Consider the following 14578-nt stretch of genomic DNA (forward strand, 5'->3'; position numbering starts at 1 on the left):
CATCATCCATACATGCATTGAATTGATTAACCCTTGGTTTATATACCAGTGACACCCAGTCATGTTAATCACCTTCTTGTTCATCATCAGATAACACTAACAGTGCTTGAACAGATAAATGCATTTTCTCAAATGCATTCATCAAAACGTCAAAGGCTTGCAATTGCTCATACATTTTCTCAAGTCACGTCCACATCATCAAATCAAACAGTGCATCTCCTCAAACATTTTAATCCCAGTTACAATATCACAATAACGTGTGAGTGACAATTCAACAATCCACAGATTCAGATTTGTCGTAATTCACATCCACAATCCACGCATAAAGACGCTTCAATTTATGCTTGAATGAAACACAATCCGGGCGCTCCGTTAAGCAAATACATCAACAGCGGAGAATATGAAACGAATCAGAGCCAAACGGCCGATAGGTTTCATTCATTAAAAATATCCCAGCAGGACTCACATTTACAATGCTCCGTTATTAAAATAACCACATAGTGTGTGTCGCAACTCACAAGTGCCGTATAGCTATGACGTGCATTATTTAGGATAAAGTAAATCCATAGGCTGAATATGATTTATTATCAGCATTTTTGGTCTATTATTTTACATTTTAAAAGCCCCCTCTAGAAAAACAAAGCACAAAAACATAATTCAGAATGGTATAATGGGATCTGTGAGGAAGGGAGCTGGCATTTTTTTTGCGAGGGAGTGGCCAGTTTATCCAGCTAACTGAACTAAACCCTGCGCTGGAGCAGGTTCAAACTTTTCGATCTGTTGCCATAGTGATTTAGACAAACGTTCTTCGGGGAACCGAAAAATCTAACTTATGTCAAGTTATCCTGAAGATTATCCGGCTAACTCAGTTAGCCAGGTACGAGGAACAGGGCCGGTTTACTCGAGTTAGCTGGATATAAGCTGGCCACCCCCTCGCAAAAAAATTGCATGATGGCGAGAATGTATTGATTTCATAGAATGTGTGAAATAGGCTTATAATTAAGAACAATTAAAATACATTCAACTGGTAAAATAAATGCTTTTGAAATGTAAAATAATAGATAATTAGAATAAATCATATTCAGCCTATGGATTTACTTTGTCCTAAATAATGCACGTCATAGCTACGGCGCACGCGACTCACACTGTGGTTATTGTAATAACGGAGCATTGCACATGTGATTCCCGCAGGGATATTTTTATTAATGAAACTTGGATCAGAGGTTATTGTGGAAGGCCTACCGGGCATTTGGCTCTGATCCGTTTCATATTCTCCGCTGTGGATGGGTTAACCGGAGTGCACGGATTGTGTTTCATTCAAGCATAAATTGAAGCGTCTTTACGCGTGGATTGTGGATGTGAATTACGAGGAATCTGAATCTGTGGATTGTTGAATTGTATCACTGTCACACGTATTATTACAATTTCAAACTGTTAATAGCCTCCAAGCCTCTCTGACACCGTTATTTCGGGGGTCACGCCTTGAAAACTGGGAACCATGTATTTATATAGTACATGATACCTACTGTAAGCGCATACAGTACAGATATCCTCATAAGTATCTATTAATTCATATCAATTAGATACTCTTTGGGCTTGTTTTTATCTACTTATTCTGAAAGAGTTGAAATAATTATTTTCCCGTTAGAAAATCATGGTTTTCGTGGATCGACACCTCCCCATTTTCAAGTAAAACGGCCACGCGCAATTATCCTGATTACTGAAGTCTGGTTCGAATGAACGAGACCGAATCAGCCTTCAAAAGACCGAGATAGCCTGACTTCAATCATCGGATTAATTTAAACTGGCTAATGGGACTTTTGATCGACTTAGTTGAACCAGGTACGGGGAACGGGGCCCAGATCTATACTCCGATTCACAACGGCTTAAGAAAGTTCCAACTACATATCTTCCATCTACGGATGAAACTCTTCAAAAAAATTATTGGGCCTTTAAATCTGGTGCTTAAAAAACAAAGCACATTTTGTGAATATTATTGTGATGGCAGAGATGTGCTTATGTACTCATTCTGCAAAAACAAAAGACTACTAAGAGGAGCAGCAGCTCTAGTCGCTACTGGTTCTCGTTTCCCGCCTTTTTTCAAAGTAATAGTGAAATAAGGCACTGACGATGACATTGAACAAGACATTTGAACTCTTATAACTCATATATTCTCTTAAAATGTGATTGTTCAATAAGTAAACAAGTGTGTGTGCATGTTTCTGTGTGTTTCTGTGTGTGTGTTTGTGCGTGTGTGTGTGTGTGTGTGTGTGTGTGTGTGTGTGTGTGTGTGTGTGTGTGTGTGTGTGTGTGTGTGTGTGTGTGTGTGTGTGTGTGTGTGTGAGTGTGTGTGTGTGTGTGTGTGAGTGTGTGAGAGAGATATTTATGTCTTGACAGGCTGATCTGCAGCTCTTCTCAGATGTAGGTCCTGACAGGCTAAATTGCATCTCTTCTCAGATTTAGGTCCTGACAGGCTAAGTTGCATCTCTTCTCAGATTTAGGTCCTAACATGCTAAATTGCAGCTCTTCTCAGATTTAGGTCTTGACAGGCTAATCTGCAGCTCTTCTCAGATTTAGGTCCTGACACAGGCTAATCTGCAGATCTTCTCAGTCTCAAACTGGTTCCTATTTCCTAAACAGCCTCCGAACCAGAACTGGGCGCAGCCGTTAGCCGTATCATCGTAATACCACTTCACCACGTAGTTCCGGCATGGTCCTGGGTCCAGAACCTGTGTACAGCGCTCCTCTGGGAAATAATAGAAAACATCAAGCATGAGATTCTTAAAGATTTTGCATTGCATTGAATTTCCGATGCTTGATTCTTCTCTCAGACCAATGTGATATTTTGGAAATAGCTGGATAGATACTGTAGCTAGGGTGACCAAATGTCCTCTTTTCACGCCCTGTCCGGGCCGTCCGGGGGGGTTTATAAATTCATGAAAATGTCCGGCTTTCACGGACCGTTTGCATATACTTAAATTGACTGGCGCATTGCACAGAATACTACAGTAATCCCTGAGAAGCTTTGTGGGCGGCTCTACAACTACGCGCACACAAACAGAGGAAGAGGGGACAGAGCGCACCGCAGCTCACATTCACAATGCCAAAGAATGTACTTTTACAGATGAACTGCAGAAGAAATTCCAAATGTACCGACCCGTCGGAACAAATGGGAGGCGGAGTGCACCGTGTGCAAAGCTTGCACATACACGTGTATGTCCAATAAAGGTGCAGGCGCACATGGACATGTGCAAGTTGAGAGTTTGTCTGCAAAGTTGACAGACTTCTTTGTTAAACCCGGGAAAACAGAGGATGCTGTAAAGTAAATGCAGCGGAGGGTGCGTTTGCATTTCATACTGTGAAACATCACAATCTATGGATTGCACAAGTGCCTTGCTAAAAAAGGCATTTCCAGACTCTGACACTGCCAAAAAGTTCAGTAGTGCGCGCACTAAATCCGAAGCCAATGTGTTATAGCGCCCCACTCGACTCGATTGATGTCGCACATGAAGCACTCAAATCAAATCCAGTACTGTGGTGTTTCTACTAGGGATGTGCATCTCCATCACGAGGCCGATGCGATGCGCATCTCGATACGGTGCCAACGATACGATACATTAACGATACATTTGAAGCACCGGGCGATACAATGCGATACGATTCACCCCCTGTTGAGATACGATTCGATACGATTTTATTCAACATAATGCGATTCGGGGCGATACGATGCGATTCAACACGATGCAAAATAATGATACAATTTTATGGTATGACAGAGGATTTGGTTGTATTCCTTATATGCAGCTTATATTATTATTAAAAATAAAATAATCTACTGTAAGACAATTTATATAAAAACTCTTGGGTGCCTAAGAAGACTTTTGCATAAACTGTCTTTTCTATCCACTTTAGCTAAAAACACACACACAATGTACTACTGTGAGACAATAATAATCATACACAAAGGGATAATGGCTTATAGCAGACTTAAATGATTTTATAATATTTCAGATAATGAAATTAAATGTTTATCATCAACTATCCAATTAGTATTTATATTGTAACGTTTGGCCACGTTAAATCATTGAACAGAAGAGAGAGAGAGAGAGAGAGAGAGAGAGAGAGAGAGAGAGAGAGAGAGAGAGAGAGAGAGAGAGAGCCCGTCTGAGTCGCGTAGTTGATGATGTCACACACTAGGCTAGGATCGGATGTCAACAGAACACACACGGAGCCAGCCTGGATAGCCTGCTTCATGAAGCGATATAAAGAAACCAATAGCCAATAAATATGAAGTTATCTTTGAACCTGTTGTCAAGCGTCTTCAATATACCCCCCCCCCCCCCTCCTCACTAATGGAACTGGTGTTGCGTTAGTTAGTTAGTTAGACACTGTAGTTTAGTTTAGCGTTAGCTGAACGGCTAACTGGCGTTAGCCAGAGGAAGCCCAATTCTATTCATGTCCTCAACTTCCACTGTTTGTTGTTGTTAACTGTGACGCGGCTCTCGCCTTCTGTATTAGTAGTATAGTATCAGCTGTGTGCAGTCACAGTGCACTGCTGACAGAAGTGGATGAGAGGAAATTATATTAATGCATCGGTTTTGACCGACGCAAAGACGCTACAACAAGATGCATCGCGAGTTCAACCTGAGTTCTAGCCGGTGCGCACGTATTCCACCGGTGCACGCGCATCGTGAACGTGTATGCCGGCGCACCGATGCAAATCGATGAATCGTCACATCACTAGTTTCTACAGACATGAGTAACCACGGAGCAGTGAAAATATTCCCAATCATAATACAGTACTTTGACTGGAAGAGGGGATGCATGCAAACAAAATGAATTGAGGTTAAATACACCAAATGAGACAGCAGAAACCATTGCACAATATCTCATTGAAACATGGCAAAAAAAAACGATTTGTCTGAAAAAGATATTTGTTAACTGGATTTTCTATTTTCTATTATTTCATATATTTTGTTATTTATTTTTGTCCAGTAAGACTTGAGAGCTATTATTTTGTTACAGGTTGATTTTTAAGTTATTATTGTGCCATTGAGATTTTTCAGATAATTCTAGGCATAATCAAGCATGCTGATTGTTGAGTAACTTTGGTTTGGTGTGTCTTTGGTTATAGAGAGATATTGTTGTGTTATATACAGTAAAATAATATAAATAATAATTGTATATCCATAGAGAGGAGGCATACTTTAAATATATTAAAACAATAATGCATCTTTGAGTAAACGTTGAGTATCATCAGGCATGCGTTGCTCATGGGACGGGGTTGCACGCTGTGCAACCAGTCTGTGAGCAGAAGCACGCACATGCACGGATGTGCACACGCGTGCACACAGGTATGCGCTGCACTCGACTGATGCGCCAACTCGCTAAGTACTACTTTGCATAACAATATGGCCGGTCATCAGGTGTGTTCAAATACGTTCTCAGATACATTCACACAAAACTTGTGAATGAAATGTGTTACATTCCATTCGTAGATTAGGCACTGTCTTTAGTCTGTGCTATGCGAGGGAACATCTATGCGCATGCACGGGAGCGAGCGAGCACAGCGCCATTAAAACATAGTGCAACCAGTCGTCCCATGAGCAACGCATGCCTGAGTATCATTAAGTATCTTGAGGCTGGGGGGCATGTCCTCTTTTTTGAAAATCAAAATATGGTCACCCTACTGTAGCCCCAGTGCATAGTAATACTTTGGCCCTCTTAACGAAATAGTTCCAAGATATTGCATGGGTGAGAGAAGAATCAAGCATCGGAAATATAAAAGGACAGTTGTATTCTGTTGTGGATGGTTAGAAACGTTGTTGTCCATGTTGTGGTGTGACTTAAAACCTTTTTGTTACTGGTTTGCTTCCTGTCTGAAGGTGCCTGGCTTGCTCAGCCAGAACTTCACCCACGGGACTCAATAAGTCAGGTAATGGCTATGATGACATTACTGGCAAGTATTTCTACCACTTTATGTAAAATAAAATCTGCACTATTCCTTTAAGGCTGCAAATAGGTAAGCAAATTACATTGGGATGCTGCATTCATATCAGTGAATAGCCAAAATGATTTGATATGGTTACCTTGTACAAAAGTATCTGAAGGTGGTGGGGGTGTCGGTGGGGATTCCGACATCTTGTCTTGGGTGGAGGTTTTCAGAGTGGGGCCCTCTGGTCTTATCACCCCCGCCACCACCATGGTGTGGGTGGGGTTCTTCATTTCCGACGGGATGCGGAGGTTTGGGAGTGGCTTGAAGGGTTCTCTGTCGAAGGATGGAACTCTCATTCTATCCTCTGTACTGGGCCCCTGGGGGATGATGGGTAATCTCTCGGGGGAAAACGCCGGAGGTCCAGCCTGTAGCAGGAAAGGAGACTTGTATGTAACGTTACTGTCTGTAGGTGCAGGGAATTCATGAGGAAGCAATAATTGAGCATACTGTCATAGGGCATGTTGGTTTTTGAGTAGCTCAAGGGGTAAATCACGGCATTAACTACCCGGGTTAAGGGTTCCAGTTCCCATTAGGACCATACTGGAAACATGCCTTAATGATACTGTCGGGTGCTTTGGATACAAGTGTCAATCCAAATGTCATTTTCTTGTTTCTGAGGATAATCTGGTCAGCTCCTGACTGAGAAGCTGCTGCTCGTGTCCAGGGACCAGTCAGATCTGGCTTAGAATACGTAAATAAAGTACTAAACCACAGGAAAAAGGTACATATTGTACGTTATGTTATAGCCATAAATAATATATTGACATATTTGACGTACATATTCAAAACATTTTAACGTTTTCAGAAACAGTTTGACCTCCCCTGCTGGGGAAGGAACCCTGGACAAGATGATACATTACCGAGACACATGATAGCCTCGCCCAAACCTTAACCCTAACCTTAACCCTAGCCATAACATCTTAACCATAACCATTAAACGTTAACATGAACCACCATCATAGTATTGGTGTGTTTGTATCAGGGTGGGTGGGTTCCATAGTAGTGGCAAGAGCACTCACCCGCGTCCACAATCATTGTTGGTTGGACTCCCGTTGTGGTGTTTGTTTTGGACATTTGCCCATACAAAAGGTAAAATATATTACTTATACAAGACGTAAATATATTACTTATGAGCTGGCTATAACATAATGTACATTATGTACCTTTTTTCTGTGGTCGATTAGTACTTTAGTTATGTTTTCTGATGACAGACAGTGTAGGCGGTGGAAACCCTTGTCTCAGAAACCACATGTACCCCCACTTGTGTTTGAATCCCGCCCGATCAATGTTTCCCTTAACTCTCCCTCTCCGCCTTCCTACTGTCTCAGGTGAAAAGAAAAACATCATACGGGAAGTGGACTAGCCACTCTTCTTCTCACCAACATATGTGTCCTCCTGAAGTCTCCGTTGAACGTGGGTGTGTCTGTGTCCGTCCTGCTCGGGGTTTCCCGGATGCTACCGGCCACCTCAGCGGTTCCTGGAGCCAGTCTGGAGCTGGGAATGGAACTGAACTGTTGTCTGTTGTCATTCTCACAGATACGGCTCAGCAGCTTGCTCTCCAGGGCTGGTAGATAACACAAAAGTCAAGAGCAGATATCTAGAATTAAGAACAGCCACTCTGCACGGATGGGAGTCCAAAGGAGCCTCTGCGTTTTTGCCATAGCCACTCAAAAGACGTCCCTCCTTGGATATATTTATTTGTGTGTACTCTTACACAAATTGTGTTTGTTATCATCATCATCTTCACTTCAAACAGGGAATGATATTCATGGAAATATGTACATTAAAGGACAGTAATACATTAACAGGGCAGGATTTTCAATGGCAGTAATGCTCTGTGCACAGTCCTGGCCTTGAAACATATAGAGTATGGAAAGTACTGTATGACCCACTCACTGAACATGGTTGTGCATTAGCAGCTCACCAGGAAGTGTTCTGAAGTCATCGATCAGGTAGACGTGCTCCCCGTCTGGTTCAGAGGCCATGAGGTGGAGCTCCTGCTTGAACTCCTCGTACTGGGGATCACTCTGGTTCACCACCCCGATCACAAACATCTCAATGTTGCTCCTGTGCGCCTCGTTCACCGCCCCCTCCAGCCTCACAGAGTCCCTCTCGTCCGCCTGGCCGTCCGTGATGACGATGGTCACCTTCCGCACGCCCGGCCGTGCGGCGCGGAACACCTGGTTGGCCTGATGGACGGCGCTGCCCGTGAAGGTGCCCTCGCCCAGGTAGGTCATGGAGCGCACGGCCGTCTTGATCTGGTCCCGGGTGAGCTCCTGTTCGAGGCCGACCACCACCACGTTGATGTGGCTGTAGAGGACCACCCCCACCCGTGTGGTCTCCCGGTTGACGGAGGCACGGTCGATGAGGGCGTTCACAAAGTCTTTGACCACGTTGTAGTTGTCGGGGCCCACACTCTCTGAGCTGTCGATCACAAACACCAGCTCCAAGGGGGTCTGACGACACTTCACTCCACAGCCTGTTGATGGTGATGGATGAGAGGAATTAGATGAACATGAGATCAATAGATGTTATCTGTGACCAGAGGCTACTTTCACTCCAAACCCTAAATGTGTCCGAATCCAATGTAGAAAAAAATATTATTAATACAAAACCAATTGGAATGGATCATGCCATATCTTAGAGATCACTTACTGCATATTGATCTCACTATTTTGATAATTTCTTCCCTCTGTAAAAGATAACAGGCATATGTTTTTATTACATTATTTAAGCTTTTTGGAATAGACATGTTAGGTGTTGATTTTCATACATTATATATACAGTACATTCTACACTTACCGAAAGTCCTGGGTCACCTTTTTGTCCTGCTCTGCCCTGTAAGAGAGAAATCAATGCTACATTAGATGTCCACATGCCACAGATTATTTGAATACAGAAATTACATAATATAAGGAGTCACCTATTGAAAAAAAACTAAAAAATATATATATATAATATACATATATATCCAAACCAATATAATAATATTATCTTTACTGCAAAAACTCACAAACTCTATAAATCTAATAAGAATTACAAAAGTCAAGCAATACAGATGATATATTAAATAAGATCAATAAATGGAAACAAGACCTAGGTACACATTGGTTTGAGTCTTGGAAAATTACACAAGATATAACAACCAATGAAGATGAACATCTTATTCAGTACTATAAATTAATGAAAGGTTTTACAATTTTTTTTAATCTAAAGTGTATCCGAAAGTGATTCTATAATCTATAACGAAGCAAATTTGGAATGTAACAAAAGTAGAACCTTATGGGCTTGTCTCTCTCTCTCTCTCTCTCTCTCTCTCTCTCTCTCTCTCTCTCTCTCTCTCTCTCTCTCTCTCTCTCTCTCTCTCTCTCTCTCTCTCTCTCTCTCTCTCTCTCTCTCTCTCTCTCTCATACGTAAGCACAGAATTTAGAATGTGTGCATGCACAAAACAAAACGGGATTTATCAACCGTGCGTACACAGGTCCTACGCTCCTCCGTGTTGATAAATACCTCTTTGTTCTACCGTCAATGCTCGTGCATGATTATCCATATATGGTCATGAAAGTGATGAAACACCACCCATGGGATGTGAAATAATGGACTGACCCGAGCGGAACTCTGATAAACTTCACAGGAGATTGTTCACTGAGGCGCTGCCGAACCAAGAAGACACAATGGGATATTATGGGATAAATAAAAGGCTGACTTGTAAACGGTGATGTCAGATATCAACGGCTCCCTAAGACCATTGCTGCAATTCTGCCTGGACAGCTCAAAATACTAATAAAGACCGTTCGTTGACCACTGTTTGGCGTTGGTGGTTTGATTGAAAAGTTTATTAACAGATTGCAGAATGGGTACAGTTACAGTACAGTACAGCTCAATACATACAATTGTTAAGGGGATGCAGACCAGAGAAAGACTTTCGTCTTGTTTACATCAGGGTCCCCCATTTTCAATTCATCATGTGTGTGTCATTATAACCGTGCTGTAATATGAATGCCTTTATTGGTTGTGTTCGATTGGCTATAATATGATTTTTAGAGGCATCTATTTTGAATGAATGAATGAATGAAAACTTTATTTAACAGATTGCAGAATGGGTACAATACACTACGGCTCAATACACACAATTGTTAAGGGGATGCAGACCAGAGAAAGACGTTCGTCTTGTTTACATCAGGGTCCCCCCCATGTTGTTGTCGGTATTAGCCTAATACCGACAACAAAATAGATGCCTCTAAAAATCATATACTATTAGGTAGCCTATATGAATTACATATAATAGCAGCCATAGCCTACATTATGCAACAGTAACTTGCGCATACCAGTGTATGCGACGGACCAGTGTATACCTTATATCATATCATATTCATATTCATATAATAGTTTACTCTATCAGCATACCAGCATGTAATACGTTCTGAGTGTGTATCTACCTCAACTCCTTATTATTTTGCGCATAGATTGCAGAAATACGGGAACATTTTGATTTATATTAAGGCTTTGACATTGTAAAACTAAATACGTGGAATTCTGTAAGCATAATACAAGTCATATCACCCACACGATATATGCTCTGTGTCCAGAGCATGTATGCTTTTCATTCATTTAAGACACATTATTGCAAGGGTTTTGTAATACACATACACAGGCCCGGACTGGCCATCGGGAGCACCGGGAGTTTTCCCGGTGGCCTGGCCTGCACAGATAAAAAAAATAAAATTTATAAAAAAGATATATATATATATAATTTTTAATTTTAATTTTTTTGCCAGGCCATTGTTTCTAGTTGTGGCGGCGGCGCGGCGCGATAGTTAGATAACCTAGGTGGGTGGGGAACAACCAGGATTTCACTGTCTGCGACAGAGTGATTATGATTATGATGAATTGAAAATGGGGGACCCTGATGTAAACCAGACGAAAGTCTTTCTCTGGTCTGCATCCCCTTAACAATTGTATGTATTGAGCTGTACTGTACCCATTTTAATAAACTTTTCAATCAATCAATCAATCAGTTGGAGAACTATCTGACTCTCTCTCCCTCACGCGGATCACACACACAATGGAGCCGTGCTGCCGCTTGTGATTGGTGGAGGCGGGACCAGGCGATACAACTGATTGACAGCGGAGGCGGCGAATGGAATGGCAGATGACACTGGAGTTGTTAAATCTGACATTACAAAAAAACAATATGTGGTGGTTATGATTTGGGGCTGAAGTTGAATAAACAATTAATGAAAGAGAAAGTCAAAATAATTCCAAGATAATTCAAAGATTACACACCTTTGCCACATTATATTGGCTACAAACATAATCACTGCAAAGTTATCAAAAAAATAAGAATCTGATCAGACACAAGGGTTAAGTTGTTGTTCCCTTTCTAATTTCCTCAAAAACATCTAGTCTAGTTAATGTGATCAATATTATTTGACAATTGATGCTTTTTGTTGGAAATTTCAGTCAGTGAGCTCACACTTTGAGCTCATTTTATAGTTAAAATGATTGAGACAACGCAATCTTCTGTCTTCGTTGTGCATGCATGCGTGTGCTCACCACACGCGATACATGTGTCACTATTCTGGCAGTGGTTACTGTTATTATAGTATTGTAATGAAAGGTCTGTTATTTAATGTTTGTGTAAAGGGCTATTTTAACTGTTGATGGGTAGTGCATCAGTAAAGTGAATATGGTATTGTGCTCTTGCTCTGTTTGAATAGGTGGAGAGAGTGGTTAACTGTATTATAATAGTAAATAGAAAAATATGTTGTGCTCTTGCTTTTTTCTTTTTGAAGGTGGAGAGAGTAGCATTGCTAGTGCCACAACAGTTTTATTTGAGGTTCATAACAGTACATTGTACTAAGCAATTGTTGGCTCATTCGTTTGTGATTCACATGCACTAAAATTCACCAGAATGCAGGAAATTCTGAAAGTTTAATTAATTAAAAAATGTCCTGGTGGGGGACCCCCAGACCCCCGCTTAAAAAGTGACCTGATTGGGGCTATATTTCGCGTTATATCTCCCGGTATGAATTATTTCCCCAGTCCGGCCCTGCACATACACCCTGGTCTCATTGCAATGCGTTTTTTATTCTTTCTTATACAGTAGGAAGGGGGAAGAACACTATATCGTGGGTGTTCATATGACTTGTATTCTGCTTACAGCTTCGAAATTCCACTTGTTTCGTTTAACGTAAAGCCTTTTAAATATAATCAAAACGTTCCCGTGTTTCTGCGGTCTGTGCGCAAAATAATAACGAGCGCAGTCAGTCAGTACACCCCGTATATTCCGATAACGCTATATAAACCATGCTGCATTCATTCTGAGAGAAAATACCTATTATTCCAAATGCTATTTATAGGGTTTTGACCATAATTACACTACTGTTGCTATTTTACAATGAACTATAATGAATTACGGTTCATACAGAACATGCCAGTGTTGAAACTAATGCACAGAAGCTTATTTCCTTGTTGTAATAATATATTCTACCAACGGGCGCCAGCTACGCACAAAGTCAAGCACAAGTTCAAATTGATAAATCCCACACTTTGCTTAGAAATGATCGTACGCACGGGTTACGCACATATCTGTGCGTACGCCACGTTGATAAATGAGGGCCCTGGGTTCCATCCTAGAGGAAAATCTTTCCTGTGACAAAATGGCAACCAATGTAATAAAAAAAGTCAGCCAATGAACAAGATTCTTGTACCGGATCTCCTCTCTGGTAAACAAGAATACCCTGAAGGTACTACGACTATGCTTGCACCTCAAAGGCACTAAAAACAAGACTACAAACATCACAAAACAAACTGGTCAGACTACTGCTTGACCTTACTCCTAAAACCCACCTCACCCCTGCCCATTTTGACAACCTAGGATGGCTTAGAGTAGACCACAGAGTACAGCAACTTGCAATGGGCCTGGTCTACAAGATACACTACACCACTAAGATACCCATGTACATGTGGAAATACTTCCCAAAGGTCAGTGAATTCCACGACCACAATACAAGAGGGAGTTCCACAAATCATGTTCAACTCAGATTCGGCTCCAACAAGGGACTAAACACGTTTAGCAATTATGCCACAACAATGTGGAACGCCCTACCCCCAGCCGTAAAATAATGTGAATCCCTACCCACCTTCAAAACAGCTCTCAAAGAGCACCTACGAGAGGCTGCAATTCTAAACTGGCCCCGGTAAATGTCCAAACCCCCATCCCCACCGACCCTCCAATGTACAGTTTCTTCACCCTCGAATGTATATATTTTCTTTTAGGATCTCTGTCTCTTAAACAGTACTGTATATTTGTATATCTTGTATGTCATAAATGTCTGGATGTAACAGTACTGTATCTGTATGTTGTGTATGTCATAAATGTCATGATGAATTGAAAATGGGGGACCCTGATGTAAACAAGACGAAAGACTTTCTCTTTAACAATTGTGTGTATTGAGCCGTACTGTATTGTACCCATTCTGCAATCTGTTAATAAAATGTGCAATCAATCAATCAATCAATCAATCAATCAATCAATCAATCAATCAATCAATCAATCAATCAATCAATCTCTCTCTCTCTGATCGCAGACATGGAGTCAGGTGTGTGGGAGTCCTGCCTCAGCCTGCTCCTGTCTTCCTGCTTCTGCCTCACGCCACGGGCTCACTGCTGACGAATGAACACGGACGGACGGACGGGCGGCTGCCTCTTCACTTCCGCTCCCATGTTAACGGACGATAGTAGGCACACTGGCCGCGAGCAGGAGCGCGCCTCGCAAGCGGCTCCCGAGCGCTTTTCGCCTCGATCCTATTTGAGGCAGCGCGCCACACGCATTGTCACAGAAATACAATTGAATATCTGCATTATTACCACAGATATAGATGTTGTTCAACCAGCTGTGTCTGTATCTGCAAATAAACGCCCACCCCCCCCTGTCTGTATGTTTGTTTATACCTATAACTATTACAATGTTGCATCATAATAATAATAATAATAATAATAATAATAATAATAATAATAATAATAATAATAATAATAATAATAATAATAATAATAATAATAATAATAATAATAACAAGTCAATCCACCTTGTCACCTATAATGACAAACGTTTTATTTGTTTCCTGACAGCTAATTATGGTAATTATGATTATTATTATGATTGAACAGCAACCAGTAGGCTTATATCAGTGTATATTTTATTAACAGATTGCAGAATGGGTATACAATACAGTACAGCTCTTTCTTTCTCTCTTTCTCTCTCGTTTTCTCTCTATCTTTCAATAGATGTTGTTCAGCCAGCTAATGTGTCTATCTTTCCCAATGCAAATAAACAATATTACTATAGTTAGTACCCCGCCCTGTCTGTCTGTTTGTTTGTTTGTCTATCTGTCATATCTGGTTGCCTGCTCCACAAGAGGGGGGAACACACTCGACCACTGCTACACCCCGTTCAGAGCTGCCTACAAGGCTGTAGCGGCTCCGCCACTGATGGGCTCTGCAAGCGCGAGTGATCACGACTCAATTTTTTTAATCCCAGCATACAAACAAAGATCGCGTGACGTCGTCGTGTCACGTGAG

At 41.4% G+C, this 14578-nt stretch overlaps 1 protein-coding gene across 1 annotated transcript in view; it reads right to left on the minus strand.

Annotated features, from left to right (window-relative positions):
- Positions 1–1850: 1850 nt before the first annotated feature.
- The window catches only part of LOC311246028 (uncharacterized protein), a 90270-nt gene continuing 77542 nt past the window's right edge, over positions 1851–14578 (minus strand). The window contains exons 30-35 of the mRNA XM_084336094.1: positions 8798–8833; positions 8651–8687; positions 7920–8474; positions 7375–7559; positions 6090–6360; positions 1851–2746 (exon numbers count right to left, since the gene is read on the minus strand). Of these exons, the coding sequence (XP_084192220.1) occupies positions 2574–2746; positions 6090–6360; positions 7375–7559; positions 7920–8474; positions 8651–8687; positions 8798–8833 (1257 nt within the window). The 3' untranslated portion in view covers positions 1851–2573. The remainder of the gene's footprint in view (positions 2747–6089; positions 6361–7374; positions 7560–7919; positions 8475–8650; positions 8688–8797; positions 8834–14578) is intronic.

Source organism: Notolepis coatsorum (genome assembly GCF_963971535.1).
Source record: "Notolepis coatsorum genome assembly, chromosome: 19".
NCBI classification, from domain to species: Eukaryota; Metazoa; Chordata; class Actinopteri; order Aulopiformes; family Paralepididae; genus Notolepis; species Notolepis coatsorum.